The following is a 22,085-nucleotide window of genomic DNA, read 5'->3' on the forward strand; positions in this document are numbered from 1 at the left end:
CGATTTTATCCCCACATGGTGTGTAAGGTTGGTACGGAGATTGTGTGTAGAGGTTGGATTGGTAGGACCTGCATACTGTTTACTGTTGCTGCACTGTTTACTGTTACTGTAATGGGCCAAAACCCGAGTATATGACTGCTTCTGTATTAAGATGGGCTAAAGCCCAAACTGATTTTGCCACTGTACTGAAATGTACTGTTCTAAGGTTGCATGGGTCGCCCAAGATGACTGTGAACCTACTGTAGGGTCGGTAAACACTACTTAGACCCTTAAATGCGTGAACTGTATGTATGACGTATGTACTGAACATGATGACTATATGAACTGCTACTGAAACTGAAATGGGCTAAGGCCTGAATTGCTACTGAAACTGAAATGGGCTTAGGCCCATACTGCTTTTGACTGTTTGTTGTGATTGACTGAATGCTTGTTTTCTGTAGGGATTACACACTGAGTTTATGTAAACTCACCCCTTTTTGTTTTATCTGTAGAAGAAATCCCCAGACTTAGACGGATCGGTGTGGCGGAGCCTCTTGGTGACCACATGTTCAAACTGATTGTGATTTTGCACTTAATAATTAAATGCTGATTATTTTGGGTTTTATATTATGTAATGCGGTCTTTACGGACTGTTTTGTTTTGATTCAGTTGTTTAGACTGCGACTTTATGATTACATAATTGAAAAAAAAACTCAGATTTTATCGAAAGCAAGGATTTTCTAAAAACTTGCATGATTTTCTAAACATGAACGATTTTACTTATAATAAGCTTCCGCTAAAATGATTTGTTTTGAGGCAAGTTGATTAATTGAATATATGTTTTGAATTAAATGAAAGCAACTAAGGAATTATGAGTGTAAGGTTTTATTGAGCTTCGTTTTCAAAATTCCTTCTTTGTGACACCGCCAGATTAGGCCATAACTGCTAGGCAGGGTTTGGGGTGCTACAATGAGAGATCCCACAAGTTATCATTTTATTTGTGGAATATCGAGAACATTTTATTCAATATAAAAATAACCTTAACAATCTAATGGCTATTTTCATTATACAATGGTTGGTGTGATGTCATATGTTTGTTATAATTTAAGGGTTTAAATGATTTTTTAATAATTTTTAAGTTTTATAATTTATTAGAATTTTTGTAAGTTTTTTACAAAATTTAAATAATTTTATTAGTTTTATTAGATTGTTTATAATTTTTATAATATTTATAAGTTTTTAAGATTTTATACATTTTTCCAATTTTTATAAGTTTATATTAGTTTTATTTTTTTAATATTTAATATTTTTATGATTTTTTAATAATATCTATATGTTTTTTATAAAATTTTATAAAAATATATTTTTATAATTTATTAGATTTATTATGTTTTGATAATATTTATAAGTTTTATTATTTTTTAAAAAATTATACGTTTATATAAATTTTAATATTTTTAAATATTTAATATTTTTGCTATTTTTCCTATTTTTAAAAATAAATTTTAATGATTTTTTTATAATTTATTATGATTTTTTAATGTTTTATGATAAAATATTATATTAAATTAGAAGTTGTCATGTGTCATCATCTGATTGGCCTGTCAGTTTATTTTAATGATAATATGGTCAACCACATATTCTATTGATAAAAGGACTTAATTGATTATTTTAGATAATGGCAAGAATTCAATTGAATGTAATTTTAATATATAGAGACTTGATTGTTTTTTTTTCATATTTTCTTAAATGCATTTTTCACACATAAATTCTTTTTTTTTTTTTTGGTGAAAGAAAAGAAATACAAAGTAAAAAACTTAGACCCTCAAAGGAGGATATTCAAACAATCTTAAACCAAGACTTTTAGTATGAACTGACTTAGCCAGACTATCAGTAATTAAGTTTTCCTCTCGGGGAATATACTGAATTTTTCACTGCTCTATTTTCCTCAAGATAAGATGAATTTTTCGGACCAAGGAAGAGCTAGAGTTTTCCGAAGAATCCTCCAAGATGACATTAATGGCTTCAATATTGTCAGTTTGGATTAGGATTTTCCCAAGCGCCTATACAGGATAAGGTTCAGCCCATCCAGTATACCCTAAAGCTATGCTTCCAAAACGGTGCAATTGCCCAAATATTTGGCGAACCCAATGATCCATTCACCATTATGATCTCTCACACAACCGCCATCCACAGCGAAGCCTTCATCAAACTTCACCGAACCATCTGTGTTCAAACACACCCAGCTATTAGGTAAAGGCCAATTATGAAGATGACTTCGTGCTTTATGAGATGAAGTCACTAAAATAGAGGAATATTGTCTCGCCCAGCTATAAGAGATTTTAATATTTTCACCAGCACTTCACGTAAGACATTAGAAAATGAGCAGGTTTCAATTTTTCCAAATACGCTACACGATAATCCCAAAGAGACATGGCCAATCAATTCCACCCCAAGAAGAAGAATGGCTCTGGAGATTGTTCTTCATCCAGTTGAGAAGAGATTCAGAATAGAAACTAGAAAGATCCTGCTGTGGAATGAGCATGTCCCAAATGCCTCTGGCAACATTGCAATATCTAAGTATATGCAAAACATCTTCATGATCATGCCCACAAGGGCCACATGCACTGTTACTCCCAAGACCTCGTCTTACCCTCTTAGCATTTGTTAAGAGACATTGTTTTAGAGCCAACCAGATGAAAAACTGAATCCGATGAGGGCCTTGAAATATCCATGGTATTTCCTAGAGCCGATCTTTCAAGTTGAAAATGCCTTCACGAACCTTCTCATAAGAGCTTTTGAGAGAGAAAGAACCAGTTGAGGTTGCTCCACAAATAATCTGATCAGGACTTGACGAAGGATGCGGCAGTGGGACGCTTATTATTTTGTTGATAATTTCTTCAGGAACCCAATGTCTGAAAAGATCTAACTACCATGAGCCATCACCTTAGAAATGGATCTCCACAAAAGCAGTAGCAAAAGAAAGAAAAAGAAAAACAATCCATCTCACCTATTTTTTGTCTTATGAATTTATTAAGGTTAAAATCTGGTATCATCCCCTGTATTTTATGAAAGTTATGGATTCAATCACTGTATTTTAATTTGACCAAATTTAGTTCTTATACTTTTCAAATTAATAAATTTTAGTCTCTATACTTTTTTTAATTTTGAAACTTTAATCCTGACTCAAACAATAGTAATTAAATTCATTTGGTTAAATTCAATTATTAATCATGTATTATGCATGCAATTATAGATTTAGTATATATTTTGTAATTGGATCATTTTAAATCTCACCATTTTTTTTGGATTTTTTTTTGTTTTTGAAATCTCAATATTGACGCAAATGACAACGATAATCCATTAACTGAATTCTTAATGAGTAAAATGTGAAAATAACAATCTAACATGATATTAAACATATGATAATATGTTTACCCCATCAGATTTTGAAAGTGACAAAACCTAATAAATTTAACGGTTAATATTTGATGGGATTGAAATTTTAAAATTTTAAAAATATATGAAGTAAAAATGATTAAATCGAACTAAATCCATTTTTATAATGTGTAGACTAATAGCAAAATTTAACTATTTTTGCTTGCGAGCCAGGAGTTTGATTGCCCCCGTCATAGCAAATTTTAAAATAATTCAGAATCCAATGTTAGAATCTAAACATGAAAAGTATCCTAAACAATCCGAACCCTTCATTTAAACCCTCGTTCGTCTATATAAGCAATCCTAAACAATCCGAAGCCTTCATGTCAATAATGAAGCAACAATTAGTTGGCTCCATATCAAGCTACTCTTGAAAGTCTCCATGTCAAGAGCATACTCTTGAAAGGCTCCATATCAAGCTACTCTTGAAAGTCTCCATATCAAAAGCCTGCTCTTAAAAGGCTCCATATCAAGCTACTCTTGAAAGTCTAGCCTGCTCTTAAAAGGCTTCATATCAAGCTACTCTTAAAAGGAGCTCGGGGGATTAATCGCTAATCTTCCCTTTTCAACGCATCGGCAGCCGGTCTTCTCACTTCGTCTCTTCACTTCTGTAGACAAATCTAAGGAGTAAGTACTGCTTAATTTACCAGCTCATTTTTATCGCAGTCTATACATTTCCTGCTTTGATCTTGCAGAATTTCTTCTTTAATTACATGAGTAAATTTCGTTTCATAAGGTTTCCTTTTGATATTTTATATATTCGTTGTTTGATAGAACATTTCGGCGTGGTTGACTTTTGTTCTGAATTGGAAAAAAATGGAGTTTTTGTTTTGTTCAATGATCTAAACTGATCTGAGTTAAAAGTTTCCCAGGTCTGTTCTAAATGAGTGAAAACCAGGACATCCCTCGCTCAATTGGGATTGTTTGGGACGCTGAAAGCGTGTATGTAGATGAAGCTTTCCGAATTCATCCAACCCATTAAATTATCTAATTTTTTATTCAATCCATCTTTTCTATTCGATCCAATAAAATAAAAATATATTAAGAATAAAAAAATTTGCTTGAACCAGTTTGATTATAGTTCAACCGATTCAGTTAATTCGATCAAGCTGTACATTTGAAGTGTAAAAATCGAGGCAACCTTACGAATATAGATGTAATAATGGTGAAGCGGGTGTGTATTTACCCCTTCTGACCCCAACTTGATTATATATCCAACATAATTCGATTTTAATTTGATTTGAAATTAAATATTAATTTAATTGTTTAAATTTCGATAAAAAATCAAAGTTACATTCAAATTTGACTTTAACTTAAATTGATATGACATTTTTTTATATTTTTATTATATAAATAATAATTTTTAACTTGAATTATTTTTAATAATACTATAAATTGATTTTTAGGTAAAGTTATACTAGAGCAAACATTAATAAAAATTTTATTATTGAATTTCTATTATAATTGTATACACATGGAAACTACATATTTAAAATATTGGTATGTGTTTAAAAATTACCTACGATAAATAAAAATGTATGGTTTAAAACTAATAATAACAACATATATGCAATATATATGAAATTAAAATTAAAAAATAGTTTAATTTGTGAGTAAAATAAAATTTAAATAGGTAAATACTTTATATTAAGAATATTAAATGCACTCAGATTATTTATCATGATATTATCATTATTCTGTACATGTCAAAATGTTATAATGTTGATGAAAAAAATTCAATCTAAAAAATATAATTATAAAAAATTCAATATTGAATTAACTTGGGATACAAATTCAATCCATGGCACTATTAATATGATAAAAATACGAGTCAAAACTTTTGTATAGTAATATTAAAATGTATAAAAAATAAATAAAGCATTGGTTGGAGTGGTAAAATTGAGGTTTTATGTTCGTTAATGGCATAATTCAAACCATTTCATTTGTAAGTTTTTATTGATTTTGTTTAAAAAGTAAAAAGATAAAAGTACCATTATAAGAAATATAACTTATTTGAAATATATAATGGTAAATTAAAAAATTCCTCAACCGAGTTGGTGTTGAATTGATTTGTAACATTAACTCAGTCTAAAAAGAAATATCATTGTCGACTAAGTTTTAACTTGATTGGTATGGGTATTATCATTAATATAAGAGGACGTGGGTTTGAATGTACTGAAACACATCCTCCTCCTATTTATAGGTTGGAGAGAGATAAACCTATAATAAGATTGTTAAAAAAACTTAATTTTACCATTTTTATTAAAAATAGAAATTAAAAAAATCTCAAAATAGCAAGAAATTATTATGTCACGAAGAAATCAAATTCAAACCAACTAATATTTAACACGGATAACTCATCAAGTTAACTTTTATTTTAATCTTAGGCTCTGTTTATTTTTACTGAAAATAGTTTTCAAAAAATAATTTATAATATTTTTTGGTGTTTGGATGAATCTATGTAAAATATTTCCTGTTGTTTGACAGATTTCTTAAAAATATTTCATAAAACCTTTTATGAGAATAAGAGAATAATTTTATGTTGACTAGAAAACCTTTTATGTTGACCATTCTATTTTATATGAAACAAACATTGAAAAAAAGCTGGAACGAAAAATTTTTAGTTGAAATAAACAGAGTCTTAATATTAAAATATTTTAATTCAAACTCAAATTCAAGCTTAGACCTCATAATCAAACATAAATTTAATTTAATTTCTTACGAAATCGACCAATTCAATTTAAGGCCTTATTTTTTAGGGTGTTGAAAAGAAATTCAATGAACTGAAAATTAATATTTTTAGCAAATTAATTTTTTAAACACATCTGATAACCCACAATGAAAACTGTTAAAATGTTTTTTTTACCAAAAAATGTATGAACCAATCTAATTATATTTAATATTTAATTTTAGTTAATATACCAAACAAAATTTATTACTTAAATCCAACCCTTAGTTTTTCTTACTTATTTTTTCAATACTTAATTTCTCAATTTATTGAACATAGCATTAGTTTCAAATACCATAAACATCACACATGAAGAAAAGTAAATATACAAAAGTCAAAGGACAAACACATTGAAGGCAATCTTATGGTAGACTGAGCAGCAAGCTAGAACAGCAACACAAACATTTGTTTTTGGGAAACTAATTTTTTGCGGTCGAATTGGGCAGATTTGGAATAACCAAATAGGCAAGCAAATTCTTCTTCAACAGTTTATCAGCAAATCCCACTTGAAAACCGTATTTCTTAGCGTAATTAAGCGTAGCACCCCACTTTTTCAACGTATCCCAGTCCAAATCCTCAACCGGAAACTCTTCCATCTCTTTGATCGCAGCGCAGACCGGAACTTGAGCGGGGATATGAAAAACATCAGTAGCTTTTCCTCGAGCTTTTTCGATTCGGATCGCAATAGGTTGGAGGTAGTCTGGAGTTTTCCCCCAAGCAGTTTTCTTTAAGGCCTGCTCCAAGCCTAGGCAATCTTTGTATTCCACTTTGTTGTTGTCCTTGTCGTAAAGTTGATTTTCCAAATCACGGAGTTTAGATAGTACTTCTTTTTCACGAGTTAGCATACTTACACGATCATCGGTTGAAGTAACTTTTTCCGACCATCGATGTGCAAAATAAAACTAAAACAGACAAATATGGAAAAAAAGTCATAAATTCAGAGCAATGAAATAAATGCTGTGCTAACTCTGGAAACAAAGATTTTGAATACAACATGAATTGTGAGAATGTTGTCTACATCATTAGAGTGTAAATGAAATACTATTGCTCACAAATTGTTCGAGTTTGACTAAAAATAATTTGAATTTGATTTGGTAATTTTCGAGCCAGTTTAAACTTGAGCAGCTTGAGCTATTAATATCGAGCTGAATTTGTTCAGAGTTGGTTTGATTAAATTATTTTATCTAATGATTTAAATAAAAAATTTTAAATAATTTAACGATTATTTTATACCTTTTTAAAATAAAGTTACCAAAATATAAATTTACTAAAAGATAAGCACCGATACTGAGTTTGTTGAGATGGAAAGTATCTAGGCAGCCTAAAATGGAAAATTTAACTTTTAGTCCCTTTATAATTTATAAAATTTTAGATTAATATATGATAAAATTATATTTTAACCCTTTAAAAATGATAAAAATTTGATTTAATCATTTAAAAATTATAAAAATATAAACTATTTGATTTAAAAGCCTTAAAAACTAATATGCAATTTTTTTTAATTTTTTACAAAAAATCCCATAATTTAAAAGAAAATTGAGGCGGGGTTGGGTCTGTCTCCCCCAACTATTCTCTTAATTGATGTCAAGGTGGACTTTTAGATAAGGAATAAAATTCTGCTAACACTAATTTACATAATCACAATATTTAAATTTAAGATTTTAGACAAGGAAGATTCAAGGATTACTGTTCTCAGAAGGATTCAACGCATCATGAGGGTGGAAGGAGTGTGGAAGATTAAACATATTTCAAGAAATCGGAATTATTGGTGGCGGATCGTCTTGCCAAACTTAGTCTGAATTGGAAATCGAGCCTTCAAGTTTTGAATGAGGCTCTTAAGAAAATAATTGATTTGTTACAAGAAGATAAAGACAATGGTTGTCTTACGTAGTTGATTTTATTCAGTTTCTTTTCATCAAAAAAAATTTCAAAATCTTACTTAAAAAGTAATGAACTGGATTGATAAGTTGCTAGATTCATCAAATAGAATAATGGGATATTAGCAATCTATCAATTTAAGGTAACAATTGAAGCAAGAAAAGTAAGAATGGGTAGCTATGAACTATGATATGCATTCCCATATCTTACGGCCTACTTATGATGGAAGTTACTATGCCATTCAATGCAACTACTTTACGAATTTAGAAATGAAGTGAAATAAAGAAGAAAAATTTCAAGTACACCTTTCTCCTTCATAATTTCTCTCAATAAATAACTAAAACTATAAACAGGTACATCATTTATGGCTCAAACTCTAGCATATAGTAATGAAATTAGCCTTAACTTCTCCCTTTTACGTAGAAACTAACAAGTTCTAACTGCTCAACCAAAATTCCCTGACATTACTTTTAAGGTGCATTTTTAATGTTTGTATTGATATCTGAGCTTTTAAGGAAAATTTCTGCTCATAAAAAGAAAGTTTTATGGACATATTTATGTGGACTTCCAATAAACAATGGCAGTCGTTGAAATAAATGCATTGGTTGGCAGATAAATTGCCCCCATCAGATTTTAAAAATAACAAAAAATTAATAAATTTAACAATTAATATTTGATGGGATTGAAATTTTAAAATTTTTAAAAATATATAAATTAAAAATGATTAAATCAAAATATAAATCCATAATTTTTATAATGTATAGACTAATGGCAAAATTTAACCCTTTTTCCTTTGCCAGCTGCCAGGAGTTTGATTGCCCACGTCATTGCAAATTTGAAAATGATTCAGAGTCCAAAATGTTAGAATCTAAACATGAAAAGCTGAACCTTCCGAACCCTATATAAGCAATCCTAAACAATCCGAAACCTTCATATCAAACTACTCTTATAGGGCTCACGGGGGATTAGTCAGTCACTAATTTTCCCTTTTCAACGCATCTGCAGCCGGTCTTCTCACTTCTTCTCTTCACTACCGTAGACAAATCTAAGGACTAAGGAGTAAGTACTGCTTAATTTACCAGCTCATTTTTGTCGCAGTCTATACATTTCCTGCTTTGATCTTGCAGAATTTCTTCTTTAATTACATGAGTAAATTTCGTTTCATAAGGTTTCCTTTTGATATTTTATATATTCGTTGTTTGATAGAACATTCCGATGTGGTTGACTTTTGTTCTGAATTGGAAAAAAAATGGAGTTTTTGTTTTGTTCAATGATCTAAATCTGATCTGAGTTAAAAGTTTCCCAGGTCTGTTCTAAATGAGTGAAAACCAGGACATCCCTAGCTCAATTGGGATTGTTTGGGACGCTGAGAGCGTGTATGTAGATGAAGTTTTCCGAATTCATCCAACCCATTAAATTATCTAATTTTTTATTCAATCCATCTTTTCTATTCGATCCAATAAAATGAAAATATATTAAGAATAAAAAATTTGCTTGAACCGATTATATTTCAACCGATCAATTCATGGGTCAATCATTTGACCCCTTTTTCTAAATCAATATCTCCATCTGCTGTTGACTTAATTGATCCGATTGATGAGTCTAGTCTGGTTCTGCAAACAATGCTGTACATTTGAAGTGTAAAAATCGAGGCAACCTTGCGAATATAGATGTAATAATGGTGAAGCGGGTGTGTATTTACCCCTTCTGACCCCGACTTGATTATATATCCAACATAATCCGATTTTGATTTGATTTGAAATTAAATATTAATTTAATTTTTTAAATTTCGATAAAAATCAAAGTTGACTTTAGCTTAAATTGATATGACATATTTTTTATATTTTTTATTAAATAAATAATAATTTTTAAATTTAATTATTTTTAATAATACTATAAATTGATTTTTAGGTAAAGTTATACTAGACCAAACATTAATATAAATTTTATTATTGATTTTCTATTATAATTGTATAAACATGGAAACTACATATTTAAAATATTGGTATGCGTTTAAAAATTACCTACGATAAATAAAAATGTATGGTTTAAAACTAATAATAACAACATATATGCAATATATATGAAATTAAAATTAAAAATAGTTTAATTTGTGAGTAAAAGAAAATTTAAATAGGTAAATACATTATATTAAGAATATTAAATGCACTCAAATTATTTATCATGATATTGTCATTATTCTGTACACGTCAAAATGTTATAATGTTGATGAAAAAAATTCAATCTAAAAATATAATTATAAAAAATTCAATATTGAATTAACTTGGGATACAAATTCAATCCATGGCACTATTAATATGATAAAAATGCGGGTCAAAACTTTTGTATAGTAATATTAAAATGTATAAAAAATAAATAAAGCATTGGTTGGAGTGGTAAAATTGAGGTTTTATGTTCGTTAATGGCATAATTCAAACCATTTCATTTGTAAGTTTTTATTGATTTTGTTTAAAAAGTAAAAAGATAAAAGTACCATTATAAGAAATATAACTTATTTGAAATATATAATGGTAAATTAAAAAATTCCTCAACCGAGTTGGTGTTGAATTGATTTGTAACATTAACTCAGTCTAAAAAGAAATATCATTGTCGACTAAGTTTTAACTTGATTGGTATGGGTATTATCATTAATATAAGAGGACGTGGGTTTGAATGTACTGAAACACATCCTCCTCCTATTTATAAGTTGGAGAGAGATAAACCTATAATAAGATTGTTAAAAAAACTTAATTTTACCATTTTTATTAAAAATAGAAATTAAAAAAATCTCAAAATAGCAAGAAATTATTATGTCACGAAGAAATCAAATTCAAACCAACTAATATTTAACACGGATAACTCATCAAGTTAACTTTTATTTTAATCTTAGGCTCTGTTTATTTTTACTGAAAATAGTTTTCAAAAAATAATTTATAACATTTTTGGTGTTTGGATGAATCTATGTAAAATATTTCCTGTTGTTTGACAGATTTCTTAAAAATATTTCATAAAACCTTTTATGAGAATAAGAGAATAATTTTATGTTGACTAGAAAACCTTTTATGTTGACCATTCTATTTTATATGAAACAAACATTGAAAAAAAGCTGGAACGAAAAATTTTTAGTTGAAATAAACAGTCTTAATATTGAAATATTTTAATTCAAACTCAAATTCGAGCTTAGACTTCATAATCAAACATTAATTTAATTTAATTTCTTACGAAATCGACCAATTCAATTTAAGGCCTTATTTTTTAGGGTGTTGAAAAGAAATTCAATGAACTGAAAATTAATATTTTTAGTAAATTAATTTTTTAAACACATCTAATGACCCACAATGGAAACTGTTAGAATGTTATCTACCAAAAAAAAAAGTATGAACCAATCTAATTATATTTAATATTTAATTCTAATTAATACATACCAAACAAAATTTATTATTTAAATTCAACCCTTAATTTTTCTTACTTATTTTTTCAATACTTAATTTCCCAATTTTTTAAACATAGCATTAGTTTCAAATACCATAAACATCACACGTATAGAAAAGTAAACATAGAAAAGTCAAAGGTCAAACACATTAAAGGCAATCTTATGGTAGACTTAGCAGCAAGCTCGAACGACAACACAAACCTTTGCTTTTGGAAAGCTAATTTATTGCGGTCAAATTGGGCAGATTTTGAATAACCAAATAGGCGAGCAAATTCTTCTTCAACAGATTATCTGCAAATCCCACTTGAAAATTATATTTCTTAGCGTAATTAAGCGTAGCGCCCCACTTTTTTAACGTATCCCAGTCCAAATCCTCAACCGGAAAATCTTCCATCTCTTTGATCGCAGCACAGACCGGAACTTGAGCGGGGATATGAAAAACATCAGTAGCTTTTCCTCGAGCTTTTTCGATTCGGATCGCAATAGGTTGGAGGTAGTTTGGAGTTTTCCCCCAAGCAGTTTTCTTTAAGGACTGCTCCAAGCCTAGGAAATCTTTGTATTCCACTTTGTTGTTGTCCTTGTCGTAAAGTTGATTTTCCAAATCACGGAGTTTAGATAGTACTTCTTTTTCACGAGTTAGCATACTTACACGATCATCGGTTGAAGTAACTTTTTCCGACCATCGATGTGCAAAATAAAACTAAAACAGACAAATATGGAAAAAAAGTCATAAATTCAGAGCAATGAAATAAATGCTGTGCTAACTCTGGAAACAAAGATTTTGAATACAACATGAATTGTGAGAATGTTGTCTACATCATTAGAGTGTAAATGAAATACTATTGCTCACAAATTGTTCGAGTTTGACTAAAAATAATTTGAATTTGATTTGGTAATTTTCGAGCCAGTTTAAACTTGAGCAGCTTGAGCTATTAATATCGAGCTGAATTCGAGATTAATAATACTTAAATTGAACAACTCGTGAGTCATATCGAGCTTTTTCATATTTTTATATTATAAAATACTTAGTAAATAGATTCTAATCATTGATGTACCTCTGATAGTTGTCGATCAAGTTCTTCAATCTTCTTTCCAACTAGAAGCAGTCGCCACTTCGCCTCGTCTTCTGCTAATACAGCATCCTTGTACTTGCGGTCAATTTCTTGGATCTCTTGCTTAATCACTAGGAGATCAGATTGCATTGGCCATTGCATTTTGATTTGGTCGATATAGCAGAGAATTTGTTGAGAAGCTTTCATTCCCGTGAACTTAGTGCCTATCGGCACATCGTCGAGATATTGAGAAGCTTTCGTCACCATCGTCACCATTTTCTTCATGCCTTCCAACTTTCTTTCCCAATTCAACTTCCTTTCCCAATCTGTTATCTTGCCATTCTTTTCACACAAAACCGGTATTAAGAGACAATCTAGACAGGGACCATTTTGGAAATAAAAACCAGATTTTGAGGCTAAGACACAAACAAATTTTAAAACTAAAGAACCCAACATGAATAAAAATCCACTCGTTCAAGTTCGATGCATTTACCGTCCTACTTGCATCCTAATCTTTTTACTGGGATTATTTTAGGTTTATAATAATTAAAAAAACAAAACAAATTGAAAATGAATTAGTAAGTTCGATTAAGAGACTTACGTTATTTATCCCTCTTTGGGTTCGATCATCGTAAAATTTCGCTATTTTTTGCGCATATCCCCACTTGATCAACTTTTTCAAAAGGCTTTCTTTCCTTTTTGATTTTCGCTGTAGCTGGGAAGTTAATGCTTCTCTCTGGTGCTGGAGTTGCCTCTGTTTCCTTATTCTTTTTCTTTCTTGTCTCAATAATACATCAGAAACAAGTTTCCGATTTCTTTTCTTGCTTCCAGTCAATAAAAACTGAAGCTCGAATTCTCCCATGCCATAATCTGAGAAATTTAAAGATTTCCCAATTCAGAACAACAGAAGAATTATAAAGAAGGATATGATAGCGAATTAGTGATTTAGGAGTACTTACAGGTTTCATGTATCTATATCGGTGAAGAGAAGAGAGAGAAAAGGCCGCCGCCGCCGAAGAGTAAAGCAGGAGAAACAGAGGAATTCGTTGGTTAGAGAAAGTATATCTTTATTTCGAGATTTTGAATAGAATTTAATGATCTTAATTTTACAACCCATTTTTGAGATTGAAAGTAAACTGATTTGAGACGTACCTTTTCCGTCGTCTTCATCCTACTAGAACAACCTGCTACAAAAGTTGTGCTCATTGCAGCCATGAAAGGGGTATTAACAAGCAGTTGCTTGGCAAAGTTAAACCAGTCGAGCGCCCTTTTAAGGGAAGTTAACCTGTTCTTAATGGCCTGAATTTCAGCGCTCATTGTGGGACAGTAAACACAATCGTTTGCCCTTAACCAGCAAAAGTCACGGCTACTCAAAACATCTAAAGATAACACATCGAGCAAGTCTTCGGCATCATAAAGTGCATCTTTCGCCTTTTTAAGCCAAACTGTGAAATTGCCGGTCGAAGATCGCTCTTCGGCGTCAGGAAGCATATTCATGATTGTAGCGACGGTGATTCCTAGGTCGCTGAGGTCAGAGTGGACGTACCGCGACATTTCAGAGAGAATAAGGGAGGTCAATTTGCCTATGACAATATCGGCCAAGGTGAACACAGCTTCCCCCATTGATGGTTCAATCAGAAATCAATGCAAAAATTGCTTGACTATTGCAAGAGGAAGAAAGTGAAATAGTGAATCGAAGGAGATGAAACTTCAGGGTTGTAGAGACCACCAAACAATACAATATAATAAAAGTAATGTCGGTAGATGAGAAACGGTCCCACCATGGACTTTTATATTATCGCGCGCGCATATTACAGTGGCTTCTCGCGATGGGCGCTAACTTTCTCGCGATGAGCGCGAGCATATTCAACTTTAACAATATTAATTGTTTTTATCCATTACTGTCAAAATGAACTAAAATAGTCGTCCTAGAAAAATTGTAATGACTTTACCAAAAAAAAAATCATTTAAAAATAATAATGTGGTAAAAAAAACTTATTTTCTAATTCAAATCGCTAAATACCGACCATTTTAAAAATACAGTCAAACCTTATTACCTAACCACACTACGCACGCGTTTTCGTTGAAGCATATGGCGCCATGGTTGCCTGCTAACTTTCCAATAGTATTCTCGCTTCAAATTTACATACAGGAAGTTATCTCGAGCTTTCTGTGATGGAAGTTGACCTTATTTTTAATTCCATCTCATTGAAGAACGGTTTCGTTTCTTCAATTTTACTCTCACACATCACACCCTGCTCTCTCTTTCCTTCACTGCAGCAGAAGTAAGTACAGATCACATCTTGATTTGATTTTGCATAATTTCTTTACTTTGATTCATCATCGTCCCATATGGTTTTGTTTTGCTGATTTAAAAGAAGTTTTTGATGCTGTTGACCTGCAACTTGTTTGTGTTTTCTCTGTTCTTTTCATTTCAATGATTTGATTAAATTTCTCAGATCTGTGTCAAGTTGTACATGGCTAACATATCATTCCCAGAAGATAAGTATGGAGAGATTTCAGACTTGTCACAGCATGAGAGGGTGCCACCGGCAACCAATCCGGACTTTGAAGAGAGAGATATCTCAGGTGAAAACCCCTTGATGCTGAGGGCAGGCATGAAAAGAGGCTTACCAGGAGCTGAAGAACCAGTCAGAAAGAAGCAGAACCTGTCCCAACATCAACCAAAGTCCAATAGTAAAAAATTAAGCTTGGAAGAGCTTATAGAAAAAAAATCTGTGTCGGAAATAAGGAAAATATTCGAAGATCGGATTAACAGGTTGATTAAGAATGTAAGGTGTCCTAATTGAATTTAATAATTCATATTAAATTCATATTATTGTTATTTATTTTTTTATATATATTGAAGGTAAAAAAAAAATTGTCACTAGCAATGACTACAACCAAGTGGATTTTGCATTTTAGGTAGAATTGATTATGGATTAGGTAAAAATATAGGCTCGAAAATAGATTTAGACAAAAAATAATGTCCATGTTCTAAACAGGTCGAGCCTCGAGCAAAATTTTTTGGCCCGGGTTTAGTCTAGCTTGAATTTGACTTGAATTTTTTTCTCTATTGCTATTTTGCTGTGATTTTGCTATTATATTACTACTATTTTATTGTTATTGTTGGGATATTATATAACTCTTGTTTTATTGTTAATTTTGCTATTATTTTAGAGGCATTTACTTGTTAAATTGCAATTATATATCTAGTGCTATTTAAGTATAAAAACTTTTTTTTACTATGTATTTTCAATTTGTTAGAAAATATTATTGTTTGAAAAGCTGGTTGTTTATCCAATTTTTTTGTTTGAAATTATTGTTTGGATTGAAAATTACTTTTCAAGTTCAGTAGTAAACAAAATCTAATTAAGATTTGTGAGCTGTTTTTACTTTTAAAGTTGACAATATATTGTAGGAGATGATCCAAAAAATCCTTGTGATGACAATGTAAATATTTTTGTTTCTTTTAACACCTATTTTGTGTGTATATTTTGGGGAAGGAAGGACATGAAGATAGACATGGTATCAGTGCTTGGCGAGCAATGGCCAGTGCGACCGGATCTCCAGGGCATTAAGGAAAAGTTTCGAGCAATAGCTAAGGCTAATTTAGCTATAAAAGAGGCAAAGAAAAGATTGCTTGCAGCAGGACGTGAGTTTGAAACGCTAGAAAATCAACGTAAAACGGTATGTTTAATTTTTACAAATTTAATTACTCAATTTAAGAGTAGATTTGGTTGGGCGGTGCGTTTACCCGTAATTAATGTAAAAATAACGGTGAAAATGATATTAGATATTGTAGCAAAACTGTAGCGTGAGACAAAAAATAAACTAAATGCACCGTACCGTCCATCCAAATTTAACTTTAGTCTCCAATCTAACTTTAACTTTTTAATTTGGTTTTTCAGCCCTCAACAACAGCTGGGAACTCTGATCTTCATATGGTATGCGTAATCTTTTGTTTAATTTAATGACGATGTGTAATGTTATGATTTATTGGTGATATATGAAATTTACATATCGGCGGTATATTAAGTATTATTCTTTATAATAATTCTCTTTTCTTATACACTAGAATTATTTTTAGACGTTGCAAAAGTCAAATTTTTAACTATGTTACTTGAATACGAATATAGATATCAAATATAAAAATTTATGTCTAGCATATACTTGTTCATTTTTTCTAATTTTTTAATGCATTTAGAAGAATTTGGAAGGCCATATTTGATACCTATATTTGCATATGTATTGCTACTTTAATATAATCATAATTTCTTTTTCACTATAGTTGTTTTCTCAGACTTAGAAATAAGACATTAGATATGGGTTCATGTACGTTTATCTTTTTTAAGTTTTCTTTTCTTTTGTCGATTGAATTTTAATTCGATTAGTATGGATATAGTTGTCAATGTAAGACAATATTGGTTTGAGTGTGTTGAAGTACATTATCTCCCTATTTATGGGTTACGAGTGGCTATGAATAGTTCTAGATATTATTCAAAAAAAACAGATATGATTAGAACTTATAACGAGATTGTTAAAAAAAAAAATCTTTTGTTTTTGTTTTTATCTTAATGCCTCATGTCATTCTTGAACTTGCCTTCTTGCTTCTTTCCAGTTAAATTTCAGAATAACATCATGAATACTTTGAATTTATATTTCTTTTAAATTTCAGGATAACATCAAGGAGACATTAAAGAAACAGGTATGATTTATGTGTATATATATATGTAATGCATTAGACATCAGCTGACCCAAGTAGTATTTGAGAACCACCAACCAAAACTATTTGGTAACATTATTTAGGTTTCAAAAAACTTTATTGTTGTTAATTGAGCTTTAACTCGGTTGGTATCGATGTTGAAAATTAAAAAATTATAAGTATGTAAACATTTTGAAATTTAAACCCCAAAAGTTACCTTATGAAAAAAAATCTTTTTACCCCTAAAAAAATCAGATTTAATCTTTTTATCCCTGTATCATACAATCAGATTTTCCTTTTTGTTTCAGCTTTTTACCCCTAAAAAAAATAAAATCTAATTGAAAATGCCAAAAATCAGGAAAAAAAATCTGATTCATAATCTTCTTATACATACCATTCTCATACTTTATGGTTTTCTATGTATATTGTTTCAGCTTTCTTCAGGGCCTATTACTGTTGATGAAGATTTTGATCAAGATTTTGATCTTGAAAATTGTTTTGATTTTCAAAGCCTCCCAGATTTTGATTTTGACAAAAGTTTCCGACCTCCTGATAATATCCGGTCTGCTTTTACTGATTTGGAAAAGCAACTTTATGAAAAAGGCAACAACCAAGTGGGGGTAGAACATTTCCCAGGCTTAGCAGAAGAGTTGCAAAATACTGGTTGGGGAAAAACTCCGAGCTCCTTTGAATCTATTGCGGCTCGAATTGAAAAGGATCGTGGAAAAGTTACTGAAGTTGGCCATATCCCTGCTCAAGTTTTGGTTTGTGCTGCAGTAAAAGAGATGGAAGAGTTTTCAGTTGAGAAATTGGACATAGAGATGTTGAAAAAGTGGGGGGCGACACTTAACAAGGCTAAGGAACTTGGTTTTCAGGTGGGATTTGCTGATAATTTCTTAAGGAAGAATTTGTATGCCTACTTTGGTTACAAAACAACCTTGGACGAGGCTAAAGAAAAGGAGGTTTGAGAAATCAAAGGTGGCTTAGCTCGCATGGTTGAGAATCAAAGGGTGTTTTCCATTTGCAGCAAAATTCACTGAATTTATTTGGTTTGATGGACTTTGCGTTTCTATATTTACTTTCCTCTATTTGAACTTAATGGTTTTGGGTGTCTTGCATGAACTTGGTGTTTTGCAATATAACTTATACTATATGGTTTTTGAGACATTGATATATTTCATCACCATGTGCTAATCTATGAAATTGTGTTAGTTATTTTACCTAGTTTATTAGATTAAATAGGCAGGTTTTGAAGAGGGATGATTTTTTTACTGACATGTCAAGAAAAACACGTCCAACTTTGAAAATTCTAAAAAGAACACTTCCAACTAGATACACTTTCCTTGACATGTCAGCAAAAAGCGCATCCAACCCTCTCAAAAATCAATCTATTTCCTTAAATTTTGACAAAAAAGACCTATTTGACTAATTAATAAAATTGACATATATTGCCCATTTAGCCTGTTTATTATGTTAAAATGGTATTTAAAATGTTTTATGTTTGAGCACATTTTCATAGGTTAATTCGATTCAAAATCGTAAAATTAACCGAATTAACTGAACTTAATAAATAATATTTTATATTATATGTATTAGGCCATTCGGTTAATTGGATTAATTTGGTTAATTCGGCCAAATGAACATTATTGATTTATTTTTTTGATATGTTTTATACTTGTTTTAAAAAACAAAAACATATAAATTTCGGTTAACCGACCGAATAAACCTAAATATTTCGGTTCGATTAATTTTTTTTCAAATTTAATTCGATTAATGGTTAAAGGATTAAAAAGTTCAATTAATTTGGTTAATCCTAGTTCGGTTCGGTTAACGGTTTGAACACCTCTAGGTGTCAGACTTGAGTGTGAGTGTCAAAATATGGGTATGTATCCGACATGGTATACTTAGTTCTTATTAAAAAAATTCATATATTTAAACCATCCTTGAATGTCATATCCCCTTATATGTGTGTCATATTCGTGTACTTCATGAAAAACAAAAAAATCTGAGCAACCTTGTAACACAACAAATGAATTCAAATACCATAAAATTTTGACTTAATTCACGATTTAACCCTTAAATTATACTCATTTTTTAATCACGTCCATCAATTGTTTAGTAGCAAAGTAGGCAAGCAACTTGGTCTTCAACATATTATCAACAAATCCCACTTGAAAACTAATTTCTTTGGCCATATCAAGAGTTGCCACACACTTTTTCAATGTATACCACTCTAGATCCTCACCCAGAAAATCTTCCATTTCTTAGATATTGTAGTGCAAACCAGAGCTTGAATACCTATATGAGAAACCTCAGTAGCTTTTCCATGAGTTTTTTCGATTCGGATCGCAATAGGTTTGAGGTAGTTCAAAATCCGGAAAAGTTCGAAATTTCAGTTAGTATTTGAGTTTTCCGATCGCCTGAATTGAAACATAAAAGACAAAGAGGAAAAAAAAAGGTTTTGGAAATTGTTTTAAGAAAAATGACAAAAAAAAAGGTGGCTTTTATGTTACTTAAAAGAGGGGATCCGTCCGTTGACCTGTTTGTGTCCGCCTGGATCTGCATGTTTTTGTTGGAAGGCTTAATATCTATTTTGGTCCTCCATTGTTTGTCAGCCGTGTGATTTGGTCCTTAATTCAGTTTTAATTAATATAATTTGATTCTGATTTAATTTTAATTTAGTCTGTTTTACTGATTCGAATATTTTGTGTGCATATTTGGTGAAAAGAGGAAAGCCTTTGATTTTGTTCTCAACTGTCACGACCAAATCGAATCACATGAATGGCCCATGCGATCTGATGTCCGAGACATTATGAAAAAGTACTAAGAAATCAAGAGTGAGCACGAGGATGAAAAATTAACAGAAGATAAGGCGAAGTGGATATTGCTCGAATTAGTAGAGAAGCTTAAGAAACTAGAACAACGATCAAAGAGGTACATCAATGTTTGAAACTCAAAGACAATGCTAAGTTTGATTTTGAAGTCTTAAATTTTTTGGTTTTTTCAGGACTTGGATTAAGTAAGGGAACTTGATCCTACCTTTGTTAAAAATATGGTACATGCACACTTCTTATTCATATTAACCGATATATATAATCCCCTTGGCTAGATGGGTAAATTTTCTTTTATGCCCTCTCATAAATTAAAACATTAAATTTAAGTCTTTAGCCTTTTAATTAAATGGAAAAATTACCTTTTTAGCCCTATGAAAAGTTAATAAGTTAATCTAAGCTTTTTTTAACACAATTTTTTAGCATTGGCCCTTCCAAAATTTTATAAGGAGTTAAGAAAAAAAAGATTCAAATCTCACGTCCTAAATAAAATGAATGGATTAGAATCAACAGTATCCTACAAAACTCGATAGTATGGGCTTAAAATTTGCCCAAACCTGTCAATATTTTAAACAGACTTAATTCTTTTATCCAAATCCACCTAAATTCTAAGTAGGTACCCTAATCCATGAAGTTAACGAACGGTAACGGTTTCTCCAAATAGCAATTGATAAATTGAATTCCGAAAATAGTACAACTTATAAATGTAATTATTTTCCAAATCTAAGAAATTATTGGATTGTTGTTTAGTAATGGATTTGAGATTTCATGTTTTTTTTTTTAGGATGAAGAATTAGTATTACAACTAAACTTATTGATTTGAAAAATCAAGTTTATGACAAAAACAACAACAACAAAGTGGAGTTCAAAGATTTCCAAGGCTTAGAACAAGCATTAAACAACACTGCTCGGGGGGAAATTCCAGGCTACCTCGAACCTATTGCAATATGTATCGAAAATGTTCGAAGAAAAAAAAGCTACTGAGATTCGAAATCGAAACATGAATTCTGGTTTGCACTGCAACAGAAGAGATCCTTAATCAAAGGTTGTTTTGCAGTTGCAGACTTGCTGTAAAATCTTCAGTAAAATCACCATTAGAGAATGGTTTTTAATTCGTTTTGTCATTCACTTTGGGGGTTTTCTATACGAAGTTTATGGTTTTCAATATAATTGTATTCGAGATTAAGATCAAATTGCTAAGAGTTGGTTTGATTAGATTATTTTATCCAATGATTTAAATAAAAAATTTCGAATAATTTAACGATTATTTTATAACTTTTTAAAATTAAGTTACCAAAATATAAATTTACTAATACACTTAAAAAGATAAGCACCTATAACAGTTGTTTGATACTGAGTTTGTTGAGATGGAAAGTATCTAGGCAGGCTAAAATGAAAAAATTTAACTTTTAGTCCCTTTATAATTTATAAAATTTTAGATTAATATATGATAAAATTATATTTTAACCCTTTAAAAATGATAAAAATTTAAATTAATCATTTAAAAATTATAAAGATATAAACTATTAAAATGATAAAATTGTATTTTTTCTCTCGTAAAATTATATAATTTAATTATGGTTCTTAAATTTTTTTTTTTTTGGTAAACACTGGATCGTATAGGCGCCATCTTTCCATCGTAATCTCTAAGCAGGTAAATTTCTCTCTATATCATCAATTTCCTTGAGGTATTCTCTTAGGAAAACAACTGATGCATGTGAAGATTTTTTAATCCCTTCATGCATCTCTTTATTCCTTGTTGCCCAAATGACCTAAGGAGCACAGAACACTGTTCTACATTTGCGTGCTGAAATGGTAGACACAATATCCATTAACCAGTCTCTAAATCCACTCTGTAATACATCCTGATTCCATGTTTTTTTCTAACTGCTGCCATATTTCTTTTACAGTGATAAAGTCTTGGAAATCATGCTCTGTCGTTTCAGTTCCATCTGAGCATCAAGGACAGACTGTTGAACTTCGAAGCCTTCTGTAATGGAGATTACAATACGTTGGAATGTAGTTATTAAATAGCCTCCAT

The 22,085-nt window shown here is 30.6% G+C and overlaps 2 protein-coding genes across 2 annotated transcripts; one reads left to right on the forward strand and one right to left on the reverse strand.

Moving 5' to 3' along the window:
• Nucleotides 1–11,482: 11,482 nt before the first annotated feature.
• LOC107936754 (uncharacterized) lies at nt 11,483–14,265 on the reverse strand. The gene is made up of 5 exons (XM_041080302.1): nt 13,661–14,265; nt 13,468–13,480; nt 13,110–13,378; nt 12,512–12,850; nt 11,483–12,156 (listed from the first exon to the last, which is right to left on the reverse strand). The coding sequence occupies exons 1-5, from the start codon at nt 14,129–14,131 to the stop codon at nt 11,674–11,676; spliced, it is 1,575 nt and encodes a 524-aa protein (XP_040936236.1). The 5' UTR covers nt 14,132–14,265; the 3' UTR covers nt 11,483–11,673.
• A 295-nt stretch (nt 14,266–14,560) lies between these two features.
• On the forward strand, nt 14,561–18,433 carry LOC107936761 (uncharacterized). The gene is made up of 6 exons (XM_016869524.2): nt 14,561–14,793; nt 14,968–15,300; nt 16,019–16,198; nt 16,420–16,455; nt 17,187–17,216; nt 17,648–18,433. Exons 2-6 carry the CDS (start codon nt 14,986–14,988, stop codon nt 18,179–18,181), a joined length of 1,095 nt encoding a protein of 364 aa, XP_016725013.1. The 5' UTR covers nt 14,561–14,793; nt 14,968–14,985; the 3' UTR covers nt 18,182–18,433.
• The last annotated feature ends 3,652 nt before the right edge of the window (nt 18,434–22,085 follow it).

The sequence above is a fragment of the Gossypium hirsutum genome, chromosome A11, assembly GCF_007990345.1.
Source record: "Gossypium hirsutum isolate 1008001.06 chromosome A11, Gossypium_hirsutum_v2.1, whole genome shotgun sequence".
Taxonomy (NCBI): Eukaryota; Viridiplantae; Streptophyta; class Magnoliopsida; order Malvales; family Malvaceae; genus Gossypium; species Gossypium hirsutum.